Source organism: Lissotriton helveticus, chromosome 2_1 (genome assembly GCF_964261635.1).
Source record: "Lissotriton helveticus chromosome 2_1, aLisHel1.1, whole genome shotgun sequence".
Taxonomy (NCBI): Eukaryota; Metazoa; Chordata; class Amphibia; order Caudata; family Salamandridae; genus Lissotriton; species Lissotriton helveticus.
Genome location: NC_136059.1, coordinates 648,049,927 through 648,067,293, shown reverse-complemented (window position 1 = coordinate 648,067,293; position 17,367 = coordinate 648,049,927). Strand labels below are relative to the sequence as shown.

General features: G+C 51.4%; 1 protein-coding gene across 3 annotated transcripts in view; it reads left to right on the top strand.

Annotated features, from left to right (window-relative positions):
* Window positions 1–17,367, top strand: part of CCNH (cyclin H) — a 199,223-nt gene that overhangs the window by 142,222 nt on the left and 39,634 nt on the right. For all 3 annotated transcript variants that reach the window (XM_078675336.1, XM_078675337.1, XM_078675338.1), the window contains exon 8: window positions 16,648–16,759. In XM_078675336.1, coding sequence (XP_078531462.1) covers window positions 16,648–16,759 — 112 coding nt within the window. The remainder of the gene's footprint in view (window positions 1–16,647; window positions 16,760–17,367) is intronic.

Below are 17,367 nucleotides of genomic sequence, written 5' to 3'. Positions count from 1 at the left end.
TTTCACAGCTCTATGTTGGCTTTACTGAAGTCTGAGAAGTTTGGTATCAAACTTCTCAGCATAATAAACCAACACTGATGCCAGTGTTGGATTATTATGAAATGCACTCAGAGGGCTTCTTAGAGATCCCCCTGAAAAAGGACCAGCTTCTAGTGTAGTGGCTTACTGGTTGCTGCCATCCAGCCCGCACTAGACAGATTTCTGACCTCATGGGGTGAGAGCCTTTGTTTCTGACCTCCGCGAGCACAAAGCCTGCTCTGTCTGGAGGTGCTTCTCACCTCCTCCTAGCAGGAACTGCAGCACTTCGTGATGAGCCTCAAAGACTTTCACCTTGTGTTATGCTGATTTGGGCAGCTACAACTAGAGGAGATGCCTGCCTCCCTGTTCCAGACCCACTTTTTGGTAGCAGGACAGGCGGGGAAAATTAGTAAACCGAGTAGGAGTGTCCAACTTAGCTTGGGACACCCTACGGTGGCCAGGAGCTGAGGTGAACCCCTCTCTTCAAGAATTCTCCATCTTTGTTTGGAGGATTAGGCCCAATAGGAATGTACCCCTCTGCCCAAAGGGTGTAGTCCCCCTAGGGGGACAGTATCCATTGGCTATTGCCCCCCTTACCTCAGTAACACCCTTAAATCTTTGTTTCTCAGATTAGACGACCTATGAAGAAGGACCGAAGAGCAGTGCAGCAGTGGAGAAAACGACAACTGACTTGACCCCAGAAGGGCAGTATCCATTGGCTATTGCCCCCCTTACCTCAGTAACACCCTTAAATCTTTGTTTCTCAGATTAGACGACCTATGAAGAAGGACCGAAGAGCAGTGCAGCAGTGGAGAAGACGACAACTGACTTGACCTCAGCCCTACCTTCCTGTCTCCTCCTCCAGCAACCCTGCTTAAAGAAATCAGCGTTTTCCACGGCTACCAACTCTCCAGCTACTGCAGAGACCTAAGCTGCCTTTAATACAGACTCTGACACCGGATTTGTCCAGCAAAAGCAACCTACTACAAGGACTCCAGTGCCTCCTGGAACCACGAGTGCTCACCACTCTCCACCTTTCGTCCACAGCCCAAGTCCAGGTGGCCCAACGATCAGTAACGTCTCCAGGGCGATCCTGACCTGGGATCCAGCGATGGAGGGCTTCTCGTGAACTTTGCCACAACGCTTGCAGCTTCATCTTGAAGGGTCTTTCTCTCCCCCCCCCCCCCCCCCCCCCCCCCCCCACGACCGGATCTAGTGAGAGAATCCCAACGCCTAAAGACACCCCTGCACCCGCAGCAACAAGGCTTTGGGGTGCCCAGCAGACTGTATCCCGGCATCCCCCCACTATCCAACTCACCTCCCCAGTCGTTGGATTCCTTCTGCCAGTTTTCTAGACCGAGCCTGAAGCCTTTGTCTCCAACCAAGGATATCCATTGATTTCTCTAGGGTACCCGATGCCCATTTGCACCCTGTGGCCGCTGGTGATGCAGCTTTGATTCTGCGTGGTGGCCCCTACAGTGCTGACATCAACCCCCCAGAGCCTGTGTCCTTAGACCGTGGGTGCTTACCGACATCTGGTGCCTCTTCGAGATGCCCCCACCTCCCATAGGCTAACATCGGGCCCAGTGACCTCTGCACCCAGTAGGCTCAGTGAGGCTGGTGGTGCAGTACCTACCTTGGTCCGACGGTGGAGCCTCTCTTCCTCCTTAGAAGGATGCAGAGGTATAAAGAAGGTGGGTAAAGTGATGGTTTGACCAATGTGGAAATAAGTAACCACCTTGGGAAGAAGGGAAGGTCTGATTCTGAGGACAACCTTGTCTGGATGAACAGCCAGAAAAGGAGGCTTTGAAGAAAGAGCTTGGGGCTCACTCACCCTGCGAGCATAGGCAATGGTAACCAGAAAGGCAGTCTTTAAAGTAAGAAGTCTGAGAGGACAGTTATAAAATGGCTCAAAGGGAGCGCACATAAGGCAAGTCCCACTGAGGCATTACAAAGGGAACAGGAGGAAAAAGAGGATTAATGCCCTTAAGGAAGAGATTTACAACACGGGACTTGAAAAGAGAAGGCTGATCAGGAAGTCTAAGAAAGGCTGAAAGGGCTGAGCGGTAGCCCTTCAGAGTGCCCAGAGCAGAGCCCTGCTGGGCCAAAGACAGGAGGAACAAGAGAACGTCAGAAAGGGGATCCGGTTGCACTTGATCTTCTTCAGCACTCTGGGCAGAAGTGGTATAGGCGGAAAGGCGTACAACAGACCGCAACTCCACTCGCGATGAAAAGCGTTGCCTAGCAAGTGCTGCCTTGGAAATTCCAACATGCAGAATTGCTTACATTGCGCATTCTCTTCGGTGGCAAATAGATCTAACCAAGGCTCTCCCCACTGCTGAAAGAGTCCTTGCACCACCTCCGAGTGAAGATACCAGTAGTGATCCATCATGCATCTGCTGCTGAGTTTGGTGATCTGCCCTGATGTTCCAGCCATGTCCAGAGACAGAGGGCCTCTTCACATAGGGTCCACGACAACACCCCGCCCTCTACCACATGGCGATGGTGTTGTCCGTGAACACCTGCACCACTCTTCCCCGGACAAGGAATGCATTCAGTGCAAGACTGATTGCCTGAAGCTCCAAAAGATTGATGTGGAGCCCAGACTCCACAGAGGCCTCTGATCTCCGCCTCTCCCATGTGGCCCCCCCACCCTAGAAGTGATGCATCCGTCACCACTGCGTACTCCAGTTGTGGGAAGGGAAGGGAGAGGGATCTGCCGTTGACCCAATCCTGGTTCGTTAGCCACCACTGCAATTGACATGCAGCGCCCTCTGAGATCTGAATGCAATCAGACAGATTCTCCTGATGCTGCGCCCACTGAAACTTCAGGTTCCACTGCAGAGCCCAAAAATGCCGCCTGGCATGATCCACCAGCAGTATGCAGAAGGCCATGAGGCCCAGCAGCCTCCGGGTCATTCTGACCGAAACCCGGAATAGAGACTGAAAGATCGGAATCATAGCCCAAATATCCCAGACTCCCTGTTGGGGAGGATAAGCCTGAAACTGCGTCGCGTCCAGAAACGCTCTGATGAAAAGGAGCTTCTGAGAGGGAATCAGGTGTGACTTCGGCACATTTATAGTGAACCACAGCGAGTGCAGGAGGTCCACCGTAGTCTGGAAGTAGAAGACGACTGCCTGGGGCGAGCCCGCCTTCAACAGCCAATTGTCGATAGGGGAAAACTGGAAACCCTGATCTGGTCAGATGAGCTTTGACCACCGCCATCACTTTTGTGAACGCCCGAGGAGTGCTGGTATGGCCAAAGGGGAGCACGGTAAACTGAAAGAGCTTGTGGCCTACCGTGAACCGCTGGTAATGCCGGTGGGCTGGCAGGACGGGGATGTGAAAGTAAGCGTCCTCAAGTCCAACACTACCATCCAGTCTGCAGAGTCGAGGGCAGACCGGACCTGAGCTAGCGTCAACATTTTTAACTTCTCCTTGCGTAGGAAGCGGTTGACGTTCCTGAGATCCAAGATAGGACGTATGCCTTTGCCTTTCTTGGGCACCAGAAAGTAGTGGGAATAACGACGACAACCTACTTCTGGGGCAGGACCTCCCTCAATGGTTCCCTTGGCCAAGAGAGCCGAGGGGTAGTCTCGAAGGGGAGGGAGTAGCTCCTTTGGAATATCTACAAAACCCACCTGTCCGACATGATGGTGCGCCAGTGGGGTAGGTGATGGTGAATCCTGCTGCCCACTGGCGATTGGTGGCCCTGAAAGGTTGTACTAGGAGGGTTTGGAGGCTGCTATAGAGGGGCGGTGGTGGACTGGTCCGCTCGCTGACCGCCAGACCCATGGCAGTCGGTCCAACATCCCCAGCTACTCAGCGGCTGAATAGTTTGCACCGGCCTGGGGCTCTGGGTGGAATGTGGGGGGGGGGGGGCACCCCTTCCGTAGCCATGAAAGAACGAAAAGCAGGGTGGTGGAGAGGCCCACGGACTTGACCGTAGCCCAAGAGTCCTTGAAGCGCTCTAGCACGTTGTCTGCTTTGACGCCGAACAGGTGACAGCCATGTCCATGAGGGTAGCTTGGACATCCTCGGAAAAACCAGTTGACCTCAGCTAGACATTGCGTCGATGGGCTACCGACATTGAAATCGTCCTGCCTAGCGAGTCGACGATGTCCAGTCCACATCGAATGGTAAACTTGGCTGTGTCTCGCACGGGAGAGTACGGCTCGGATCTCCTCCATGCACTGCGGCAGCACCTGAGCTACCATATCCCAAACAGAGTGGGTGTAACGGCCCAACAGACATGCAGTGTTTACCGACCGCAGTCCCAAGCTGGAGGAGGAAAACACCATCTTCACAAGATGGTCAAGCTTTTTGGATTCCCTATCAGGTGGTGCGTTAGGGAATGCGCATTTGGACGTCGAGGCTTGGACCACCAAGCTCTCAGGGGTGGGGTGGTGAGAGGAAAGTGGGGTCGCCCGGAGCCGGGCTGTGGCATCTGGCAATCATCCTATGCACCGGAGCCCCTGTTTTGGGCCTGTACCAGGTGCCCAAAAGGATGTCAGTCAGGGCTTCAAGAAATGGTAGCAGGGGCTCCAAAGAGCTTGCTGCCGGTTCAAGCACCTCTGTCAGGAGGTTAGTCCTGACCGCCACCGTAGGCAGCTCGAGGTAGAGAGCCTCGGCGCCCTAAGCACCACCACTGCGTAAGAGGCTCCCTCCTCCATAGCTACGGTAGGAGGAGACAACATGCCATGGTCTGGGGAGGCGTCCAGACCACTGACATCCCCCAACTCCTGTCTCCTGTCCGAATCATACTCTAACTGGTCAGTTACAGGGTCTTGAGATCCCTCTCAGTCCTCCTCCTCCCTCCTCTGGTTGGTTATCTGGCCTAAAAGAACGATGGTGGAACAGGGGTACAAAAGTACCCGTCGGTGCCGGTTCCTGCATCGTCGATGGAGGCCTAAGTCGACGCCATCTGGGAACACAACCGGCGTCGGCTGCGGGTGTGGTGCTGGGAGAATCAACGCCGATGGAGGTGTAATGAGGTCGACCGGGCCGATCCGGATCCAGGCCTTGATCCAAGGGTACCCTGCGGTGCCAGGGCTGGAGCCGCCGGCGTTGAAGGCCCCCAGCCGATTCCGTGGGGCCCAAGGGCGAGCCAGCGGAGTCGGGCTGCCCAAAGATGGCATGCATCGCTTTGTAAAAACTTTGAAGCTGGGCAGGGGTCGCTCTGGGTCCTGGAAAGGGAAGGAAACTCGGAGCCGACCCTTCGGGCTCCATACGCAGAACCGCAAGAGGGGCACCATCCGCATCCCTTGTCGCGTCAGCAGACGGATGGTGAGAACGTGAAGAGCGACGATGGTTCTTCGTCTTCTACTTGAGCTTCGACGGACCTGAAGTCTTGGATGACGAGTGGTGGTGGCAGCGGTGGTGGCTCCACGAGGAGTCCCTCGACCGGGACCTCGAATGGCACGGAGCCAACTGCCAGGCCTCGAGAAGCTTTTGGGACTACTCCCGCAAAGACTTCGGATTCATGGTCCTGCAGTCAGAACACGACTTGGGATCGTGGTTGCATTCCAGGCACCACTGTAGTGTAGTTCCTATATTCCCAATAGGCTCTGCGCATTGGAATAACATAAATGATAGTTTAGACGTAGGACTGAAGTCGACTAGGTCTCTATTGAATATTTTAGACTTAATTAGGTATGCCAGCTAGCTCAGAGGTCACTAGAAACGTTCTCGAATGAACAGGAAGGAGTTAACTTTCCTGAATAGACAAGAAGGGATTAGTTTCTGACAACCGCATAAACATGACAACTTTGCTCCCCCCAGAGTAAGGAGTATATCTCCAGAGTCGTGGAAAACAATAGACAGCTATTTCACTCAGTCAATCGTGCATGCTTAGTTTCACCAGGAGTGCAGAGAAATAGAGAAATGGGCGTTTTCAATAAAAGTTGTTATTTATTGAGCAGTCCTCTTTCTCGTGCAAGAGAAGTGAATTGCCACAATTGCAATACTTGTCGTAAAGTGCGTACAGTAAAACGAGTATTATGAAATAATACTGTAAAAGCATGGTACAGTTTCTAAGCCATACCGTGTTTAAAATAGATAAAATATATACATACATAAAATCATTGACTAAACGTACTCAACTGGTGCTTCTAAGATACGCCTACCCCGGTGTACCTAACCTAAGCCTAGTACGTGGGAAGGAGTAAGTGAGCTGCAGTTTAAGTTGTTAGTTTTTGCCAAGAATCTGAATCAAGAATTTCTCTGAGGATCTAATCGGCTCCGTACCTTGGTTATAGAATGAAGGAGGTCTTGTATCTCGTTCTCAGGACTCGATCTCCCAGAAACCCGCAAGGGTGACTGGAAACACTGGAGCTGGATTTTTCGGCAGGAGAAAAGACAGCATCTCTCTGTGCGTCAATGGGGGGGGGTTGGCTTCCTTTGGCTCTCGTTACAGCTGGGCTTCGGGTAACTAGATAGCCGATCTGCTCCAAACCACCGTGTGTTTGCTTAAGGCAAACGCTGGTATATTTATACCTGGAAGGTGCCAAGTTTGACGTAAGGTTGGACATAAGACGTCACTAAGAACTTACAGTTCTTTCAGGACTCCAGGAGTTCTTGGACAAATCAAAACAAAAGCAGGGGGATTTCCCGGGCTGCTGGAGGCTTGGTTTGTTTAAAGAACACGTTGTACTTTCTAGGAGTCTATGGGAGTATCCTTGCCGTATTTGGACTGCATTGGCTATGACTAAATATGGATATGATTCTTATGCCTTTATAAGGATATGATTTGTTATAATCACACAAGGGCATGAATCGGGAATATTTAAATAGGGTCCTAGATACGTTCACAACACCAGAGGCAGACGCGGTGCTGATAGTCACCGACATCAGTGTTAGTCAAGAACCACAAGCATTGAAACAGGGCATCACTGACCTGCACCAGGAGTCAAAGACTCAAAAACTGTGTCGACAAAAGTCGGCAAAAAGTGTCTGGAGGTACCGCTCTCTGTGGAAAAAGAAAGCACTGAAGTCCGCACGCGAGGGCGGTGTCTAAGTAGCTACCGCAACGTCATCCCGGCGACCACAACTAATGCGGTGTCAACCAACGCCACCTTTCGACGCGCAGGGGTATTGCTGACGAAAAATTCTCTGGATCCAGTCTTACGCCTGGGGGTAATTCCACAAGTAAGGAATCTATAACTAATTGTCGCTTTCAGATATGCCCTCACATGTATTTTTTTTTTAAACAGATTTTATTGGCATTTAGCATTCAGCAATACTCATACACATTCTTATCCAGTCATTGAATATCCACATATCCCACCATAGGGTCCATCCCAGCCGGTTCTTACATCTCTCCTCCAACTCCCCACGTATCCTATGACTGTTTGCTACATTCTGCAGTGCTTGCTGTACTGGATTCTCAGCAATGCTAACAACCTAACAGTTCCCCCCTCCCCTGCTGCTGCCAACCACCCTGCCACGTTGTCTCTTGCTGTGTACATGGTTTGGGTCCCATTCATACTCGTCAAAGCCTTATGTCGTGCTCATAGAGCTCGCCATGTATATGGATGCTAGGGTGCAATGGCCCATTCATGTCTCCCCCTCAGCCCCTTCTTGATCCAATCCCCCAGGGCTAGCCAGTTGAGATCCTGCCTGTGGTGTGCTAGGTGCCGACTCCTGGTCCTCATTCTGCAGGTCATCTACCAACACCCCCCGTGTCCTCTCCAATCGTACTATGCCTCTTTTTGCGCTCTGAAGCAATATTCTATGCTCGCAGCTTGCCCACTTCACTAGTTCCCTTTTCCAATTGCTGACCCCCAGACCTGCCCGGGGCCTTCCACTTGCTGGTGAGTTCGCGTTTTGTCAGTATGTATGCCAGGCCTTGGAACCTGGCTGTGACCTTGCTTTTAGCGGAGTGGGGGAATAGGTTGAGCAGTACATGACCAGGGGTGCATGGGATCTCCTTCTCAGTGACGTGCGCTGTCTCCCGAACCACTTCTTGCCAACATCCCTCTTTCCTCGGGCAACGCCACATCATGTGAGTATAACTAGCCCCTACCTCCTGGCATCGGGGGCAACTCGCATCCTCCCGATTAAAATAGCGGTTAATCCTGTCGGGAGTAATATATGCCCTATGCCGAGTATAAAAACTAATTAATTGGAATCGTGCGTTGCGGGATACCTTGATGGCTCGGAGCAGCGTATTGTCCCAATCCTTATCCGCTATGGGGCTTCCAATGTCCGCCTCCCATTTATCTTTCAGGCTCCCCAGCAGCCCCGTGGAGTCCCGCCGAATGGCTCTATAAAGACATGAGACCGCCTAAATGACACCTCATGCTAGACTTATGTATTCGCATGTAGAGTGTGTAGGTGGTTCTAGGGTCCCCCGACCCCAGTGTCTACGCAAGGCCCCAGTGACTGCCCCATATAGCAGAAAATGCCCCTGTGGAATATCCCAATTGGCTTGGAAGGCTTCGAATATGAGAAGCTCCCTGTCACCGTATAAATCTCCTATCTTAGTGACCCCCGCGTGTGCCCATTCCTCCATCCCCCTCCACTGACCCCCATTCGGAAGCTCCTCCAATAACGCCACAGACATCTCCGGGTAATAATGTTGTTTGGTTTTGGTTTTCTAGCGACACCTGACCCAGCAATTTCTTATTACCCTATTCTCTGAAGTGTTTAGTGCGCGCTGTTTAATGGTACCCATGAGTGTACTCAGGACAGCTGCCCTATTCGGGGTGAATGGGGGCGTCATCCTGTCCGGATCTAGACTTCCCACCACCCACTGTGTGACGCATTGGAGCTGACCCGCCAGATAATAATTCTCCATATCCAGCACCGCTAGTCTCTCCTCTGCCCTTGCCCTGCGCAACATAGCCAACGCCACTCTGTGCCTGCTGGGACCCCAGATAAAAGTGGCCAGAAGAGAGTTGAGGGATCGGTACCACACCTTGCCGATCCATACCGGGAGCATGGTAAAAAACTATAGTAATCAAGGTAATCCCACCATTTTCAGCAATGATATTCGCCCCGCCACTGATAGGGGCAACGTCCCCCAGAACGCCATACTGCCATTGAGTGATCGGAGAGCCCCCCCCCCCTATATTTCACTCCTGAACATCAGAGAGATCATGATACACTCTAACCCCTAGATATCTAAAACCGCGTGGTTCCCACTGGAGGTACCCCAGGCCCGCAGGCGGCAGGGCCTCCCCCGCTATCGTGAAGAGTTGTGACTTCTGCCAGTTGACGCAGAGCCCAGAAAGAGTTCCAAACTCGTCCATCATGTGCCGGGCTCCCCCCAACGCCGTGGCTGAGTCCTTCAGGAAAAGTAGCAAATCATCCGCATATAATGCGATATGGTGCGTCTGCTCTGCTAGCCGAATGCCCTCCTATGGCGTCCCTGATCTTGCCACACACGCCAGCGGTTCTACCGCCAGCGCAAATAGCAGGGGGGAGAGGGGACACCCCTGCCGTGTGCCCCTCTCTACACTGTACTGTAGGGAGATGGTGCGGCCCGTCCGTACCCGCGCCACTGGGTCCGTATAGAGTATTTTAACCCATTGGATGAAGCCCTGTCCCAACCCCATCTTTGCTAGGACTGCATATAAATATTCCCACTCAAGGCTATTGAATGCTTTCTCGATATCAATGACAAAGATCGCCCCCTCCTGCGCCTCTACCGCGCCCTGCTGTAACACTGCAAACAGCCTCCTGATGTTCAGGGTGGTGTTTCTGCTAGGGATGAATCCCGCTTGGTCGGAATATACCAAAGAGGTCATGTGTGGCAGTAGACTGGTGGCCAATATCTTACTGAGAATTTTAAAATCGAGGTTCAGCATTGATAGTGGTCGGTTTGAGCAGGGGAACCATGACCTCCTCCCTCGTTGTGGGTGGCAACCTCCTACTGTCCCATGTAGCCACGTATAATTCCACTAACCTGGGAGCCAGCTCCACCAAGTATGTGGCATAGAACTCCTGGGGTAGTCCGTCTGTGCCCGGAGTCTTCCCCCGTGCCATAGCTTTGACTGCCCCTCTGATCTCCCGTTCTGTAATCGCTGCTCCTAGTAACTCCGCCTCCTCCACCTCTAGGGTATGGAGCGGAAGGGGTGTCAAGTAGTCTGCTATTCTGTCCAAGTCGCGGTTGCCAGTGCTTTTATATAGGCGGGTGTAGTACTCCCTGAACCTGTTACTAATCTCCTCCTGCGTGTGTAAAGGACGTTCCCCCTGGTCATGTATCGTCAGTATAGTACTGCTCTGCCTGGACGGGTCAGCGAGCCATGCCAGCAATCTCCCGGCTTTGTCCCACTCATCATGTGTCCTATCCATGTGTTTCTGGAAAACAAAGCATTGCAGACGCTCTATTTGCACTGCCACCTCCTCCTTAGCGTCCAGGAGTTCCTGTCTCAATTCCGGGTGGTCCGGCCGTCTCTTCTCTAATGTCCTGAGTACCCCATCTGCTCTCTCCAGGTCTGCTGAAAGCGTCCTACGGACCCCAATAGATGTAACCATGTAGCTCCCACTGATCACAGCCTTGAAGGCCTCCCATTCCCTGATTCGAGGGTCAGTGGTGCCCGCATTGTCAGCAAAATATTGTATGATGTGTTCCCTAGTCTCCTGTTGAAAGACCTGATCTTCAAGTGTTTCCGGTTTGAGGCGCCATGTAGGGATGGGTTGCAAAATCCTACCCCTCCTGTATTGGAGCATGAGTGGGTTATGGTCCGAGACAGTCCTGGTTAGGTACTCTGTCCCCCCAGCTGGGTGTAGAGGCCCGGTGTGCTTAAAAAGGTGTCTAAATGGATGTGTAAATCGTGGGTGTGGGATAAGTGCGAGTAGTCCCTATCTGTCAGATGTGCCCTGCGGCACACATCCACAAGTCCCCAACTAGCCTGCCAGTCCCTAAAAACTCTATCCACCATGTGTACTGGGGAGTCTCGAAGAGGCGGGTGTGATCGGTCCATTTCAGGATCTGCAATACAATTAAAATCCCCCCCTACTAGAACCGCCCCTGTCATGTACGGTGCCAGAAACCCCGACAGCTGATCCAGAAACCTAACATGATCCACATACATACATACATTGACCAGGGTAACATCCTGCCCGTCAAGCCTTCCGGAGACAATCCTGTACCTTCCCTCTGGATCAATTTTGTGCTCTATAGGGTGGAAGGGGACTCCCGCCCGCACCCAAATCAGGACCCCCCGGGCAAATGCTGAGTATGACGTGTAGAACGCCTGCCCTCTCCAGCAACTGCGCAGAGCCTCACCTTCTCTTGTCCAGTGTGTGAGTTTCTTGGAGCATCGCTATCTGCACCCTCTTCTACTTAGTTGTTAGAATATTTTATGCCTTTTACTCATGGCCCTAACATTCCACGACATTATGTTATAGGTGGCCTGTGTCTACTGCATGAGTGCACATGTTCACCCCGTTGCATGTCCCGAGACCCAGTACCTCTTCATGTAGCCTGCAGGCATCTCTTACAGAGTGTCAGGTCGTGGCCCTTCCCGCCCCCCCTCATCGACAGCAGCATCCCTCCCCGTGACCCAAAATACTAATCCCCTCCGAACACTACAAAAACCATCCCAACTCCCCCCTCCCCAGTGAGAACAGCTCCCCCATCCAAACTTCGCACTTCAGTGCTCAAACAAACAAAGTTCAGAGGTGGCGGTTAGGCCAAAGTCCACCGGGAGGATTGCCGTCCTCTCCACCTCTCTGGATATCCTTCCCTCCCCCCCCCCCCCCCCCCCCCCCCCCCAGAGATGTAGTATTAAATTACCAACAGTCTACTTTTCTTGCCTCCGAGCATAGTTCTGGATATACTTGCACGCGTGGCCCACCTCACATCAGGTCATCTGCTGATCTGGGAGTTACGTGCAGCAGGGTCTGGCTGGCATCCCCCACTGCACTCGAACTGGTTTCTGAGTCTGAGTACCTCTGGTCTTCCCCAGAGTGCGATATCGGTTCTCGGGTGTCCGCTGCACTCAGTGATGCCACAGCTGTGATCGCACTGGCCCTAGCTCGATTCGCCTCCTCCGCCGTCGGATGGTTCTTCGAGGCTGTCCCCCTGTCAGGGGAGCACGGCAAGGCTTTATCTGCAGGACCGTGTTCTCCGTGCTGCTGTTTTCGGGATTCTTGCTCCTCAATCCAACCCCATACGTCCTGGGGGGTGGTAAAGAAGGTAGTTCCTCCATTATGCACTATGCGTAACTTGGCCAGGAAAACCATAGAGTAGGACACCCCCATCTGGTGCAGTTTTCGTCTGACAGCCGTAAAGGATGCTCTTTGTTGTTGAACCTCTCGTGAAAAGTCGGAGAAGATCCGTACCACACTGTTATCTACCTTAAGCGGCCCTTTAAGACGCGCCTGTCCCAGCACATGGTCTCTATCCTTGTAGAACAAGAGGCGAGCCACCACCGGCCTCTGCAGTCTGCCATGTTGCGGGACCCGGGCCGGGACTTTGTGCGCCCTTTCCAGCACAAAGAATGTGGACAACCCTTCCTCTGCCACTTCCATGCGCAGCCAGTGCTCGAGGTACGCCACCATATTGTTCCCTTCGACCTTTTCGGGAAGACCCGTGACTCGAATGTTATTCCGGCAGGCCTTATTTTCTGCATCCTCTGCCCGTTGCTCCAGAATTTGCACCCTTTTCTCTATGTCTGTGAGTTTGCTTGTCGTCGCCGTGACCGGCGGCCTCAAGCCCTCTATTTCTGCTTCTGTGGCCGTGACACGATCCGCCATCTTTCTATGGTCCATTCGAAGGAGGCCCAAATGCTCCCTGAGAGTGTCAATCTTAGTTTCCACCGCCAGTCGTGAGCGTTCTATGGCCTGCAGAATGTCCTGTAGGGAGAGGTCACCTTGGGGCATCCCCCATCTTTCCTAGTCCCCGGGCGTGAATTAGTCTCCGCAATCCTCATGTTGCTCAGCGTCCCGCCTCTTGGTGTTCCGACCCATGATGACTGCAAGGTCCGCAATCCGTACTCCCAGCGTGAGCTATAACAGGATGAAGGTGATTGCAGTCCCACCTGCGTCTCTGCAAGGCGAGCGGGGCCGGTCGCCCAGAGGCACCACTTGCCGTTATGCGGTATTCAAGGCAGTGAAGGCTGCGCCCTGGCCACTTCGTCGCTATTCCTCCAGAACTGTTGCCCCACCACTCCACCTTGCAGGTGCCTCTCTTCACCGGTCTGCCTCCTCTCCTCCCCCGTGCGTCTAGGAGCACCCCGGGACACCCGGCCTCCACCGCCGCACTCCACCGTGAATCCTCCTTCGGCCTCTGCAATGGTCGGTACTGGCGTCCCCCGCAGCGCTGCCCTCTGTGTTTCGTCCCCGCTGCGGTCAGGTAAAGGGCCACGCAAGGTAGTTCTCAGTCAGGCTCACTGTCCTGTGTGCGCCTCTATCCCTCAGGAGCCGTTGCCGCCATGACCGTCCACCCGTAGGCCTCTTCCCGCTCTAGAGACTCACCATAGTCTCCCGGCACTTGCCCCTCTGGCTTTTCTGGTTCCCGCTGTGGGGCCCTACGTCCTCTGCCCCACAGCGCTGTCTCCTCTTCCCCTCAATCTCTCTACCATGAGAGGGGGGGGCACCTGTTAACACGCGTACCAGTCTGCGCCAGCCGTATCGGGGATCTGAGTCCCTGCCGCTGTCCTCCAGGCCCCGCTCCCATGTGTGGGCACTCGCCAGGTCCCGGGGTCCTCCGCAGCTCCTCCCCGCACCTCCTCCTTACCGGCAATATGTCTAGCTCTTACCGGCCATATGTCTAGCTCTTGCCGCCGCCTCTGTCACTCACCCCGCGCCCAGAGCAGGAACGCAGGGCTATCGCCTGGCAGATCTCCGGCTCCCCTGCACATCCGGAGCCGTTAGAGCCGCGCAGCCGCCATTTCACGCAGCCCGCGGCTGCCGATGACCAGGCCCACTGAGGTTCCTCCGGACGCCACCTCGTCACCAGTGGCGGTCCCGGTCTCCGCCTCTTCCCTGGTTACTGCTCCAGCCTCCGCAGTGCCGGGCGGCCCCCAAGCAGGCACTCAGCACCTCAAACGCCGCTATTACCGCGCAGCCGCCATCTTGTGCAGCCCGCGGCCTCGTCGGCTTATCTGTTCAAAGCCGTCAGGAGAGGGCTATCAATCCCTCACAGCTAGTGCCCCCGATGCCCTTATGCTTCCGACACCCCCAGGGCCGGTCTCCTCGTTCGGGGCTCCCCTGTAGCGGGCAGCATGGTGCCAAAGAGGGGATAACCATCGGGAGCTCCGATTCAGGCTCCCGTCTCCATCGGCGTCAGGCCACGCCCCCCCTATGCCCTCACATGTATTATAATGCACCCTGCTTTAGGGCTCTAAGGCCTGCTGTAGGGGTGACTTTCATATAAGGCATGCAGTGTATTCAGGCATTGCACACAGGGAGTGTGTAATGTAGCGTTTTCAGAAGTGCTTGCACCCTTTCAAGCATCCTGCAGTGGCAGTCTACGTGCAGTTTTTATAGTGTCCCTTTAGGTGGCACCATACATACTACAGCCCATAGGGACCCTCTTTAGTACCCATGCTCTGGGTGCAATTGCTACAATTTAACAGGGATTTACAGGGGCGCTAAAGTCATTGTCAATTGAGTTACAATTGAATACATGTTGCAGTTTTTAGGGAAAGAGCACTGGCACCTGTTTAACAGAGACCCGGTGCACATCAAGTCAAGAACATCAGAACCAGTGAGGAAAAGGTGGGGGGTGACCAAGTTCAAAAGGGCTCTAACCTACTCTTAATGACTGCACATTTGTCTCTTGGTCATTTAATGCCTGTCAAGAAGATGACATGATTGTCTAAGGCTTTGTTGCTTAATCGGTCCATTTTGAGGCAAAATTGGTCATCAAAGATCTGTTTGATGTTGAAATGTCATTTAAAGTCTAGAATCCGTGCACCGTCACCTATGATCAGTCCACCTAACCAGTTGGCCCCTGCCAGTAGCTTGACCATGCCTGAACATGAGTCTTCGATATTGGGTGATTTGATGCTTTTTAACACTCATCAGGCAAAGGCTTTCCAAGGGACAGACTGTACCATTACACATCCTTCTGCTAACATTCACTTAAAAAAAGAGCATCCTGAAATGCTTTACAGGTTGGTGGAATTCTCTAGTCACTTTAGAGGGAGGACTTGAGACTTTTGTTGATAGGAGATGAGGAACAGTTAAGACCTTCAAGTCATTTTCTTCCAAATGACCTTGCTTGTTTTATTTATGTACAGAGATGGGCAGCTGATGTTCTTGGCATTCTTTGAACCGTACTCGCTGGCAGTAGTTTCAAGACTTAATACTTAAATTGCATCCAGAAATGGCAAGCATGCAACATACTGAAGTAAAGGTCCTAACAAAGAATCATAAAAAGATGCCTGAAGTCCTGGTTCAGCATAATGCACCACCAGGAGAGTTCCTAAAGCAGATTTCGGAACAATATCATCAACAACATTGCATATACAATGATATTGATCATTGTGTTCCTGAGCATGATAACTTTCTGCATACACATAATCTTAGGAACAAGACCACATCCATCTCTGGCAAGAATAGCTAAATAAATAGTGAACCCAAGCTAGCACTGCAATGTAAGATCTCACCATTTGACACATTTTGATATGGTAGATACCTGACAGACGGAAAGCTATGTAAATAACCAATCTGTCCATTGACATGGGCGGGGAGGGTGGAGGGCTTCCTCACTGGGACAGGAGCGTACATACCAAGAATAAGATTACAATAGAAATGGAATCTTGCAGAAGATCATCACCACTACTTATATTCTCTGCAGCTTATTACAGGGTTTTGAGTTATAAAATATTTGGAAACCTTACCAGTGGTGACCAGTACGATGATATTGATGCAGAGGTCATAACACTGTGATATTTGATGTGGAAGCTGGGTCCAACTAATATCAAGTTGTGACACTAAGAAGTACATCATTAAATGCCCATGCTTTTCCTTACAGAAGCCAATCACCTTTTGGGGAGGAACAATTTGTAACTGCCATGAATAATTACTGCACAACATATTCACTCAATAGCACACGCAACACCTCATCCTTATTTTGTCAAGAGAGCTAAAAAAAAATTGACTTTGCATCCAATTATAATTTTCATGCTTTTTTTTTAACAGGAAGTGACATAGATCATATTTGTTTACTGAAATGCTTATGCCCCTTTGTTCTAGCCTCCATAGTATTAAAGCTTTAACATTGCTCAACTAGTAGGGAAGAATAAAGAAAGTGCTGATGGTGCAATGAAACCTCATGTTAATTCTGGATCTCTTAATATTCGGTCTTCGTCCTTCACAGCTCATTTCCCACCTACTTCCTACTGCCATGTGCTGTGCTCCCTTCTTGGAATATTGAGGGGAAAAAATTCAGTGCAGGCTTGGCGTGCACAGAAGCTGTGAATCTTCAAATTTTGAAGCCACTTCCTTAAAGGCATAAGCAACCAGCTTCCCAATCAGTTAAGGAACATTGTGAGCAAGGGTTTAGAGCAGCACCAACGTTTGTCCTCATCTTTGTAGGGAAAGTTGCAGGACAAGTGACTATTTTAAGTAATTTTAATTTTATTTTGTGATCTAAGCAGTTTATATGAACTCTGTGTATTGCTATCCTAATTGTTTTCTCATAAATGTTCTGTTTTAATACTTGGTTAAAGGTATGAAGGACCTAGTCAAGAAGTATGAGGCTCCTAAACCTGATGACGTTGCATTATTAAAGCCAAAATTAGAGAAATGTCACAAATATGAATTTTCTTTCAACACTAATTTGTAAGTATGACTCCTTTTAGTATTTTATTAATTGATTTTTTAAATTTAAGATTAAAAAAATGCTGAGAGTCCAGGTGACATGGCATCTCTGAGTAAGAGGACCTATTGATCACAGCCAACTTTTCAATCATCTTTATATGCAGATTTTATTTCAGGCTGGTTTGCATCAAAGAGCTCTGAAATATTGCTTGAGCAGCTGGGGCAGGCGTCCAACCATTCTTACAAAGTACTTCAGTCAATTGGTACTTTGAATGTTCCCAACATAAATGAGAATAGGGCGAGGATGCGGACACTTAAGAGTTCACTACCTGCTTGGTGAGCAGAGGAAGACTATGAGCTTGCTGAATTTGAGAATTCATATACCAGCCTGCCAGATCCGGAAGAGCTTTCTGCAATAAGCTGACATGAAGGCCCGTGTATCATTGTTGCCTTTTCTTCCTGGTATTCCGAATTGCCTGAGATTGTTCCAATGTTGCCTGTTCTCTAGATCCTCAATTTTACTTTGAACATATGTGAGTTGATGCTTATGCTCTGTGATTGTCTTCGTTGTTGCTGTACGTACTGTCTCTGCTCATGCTACTTGTTGTTGAAGCTCAGCCATATCCAGA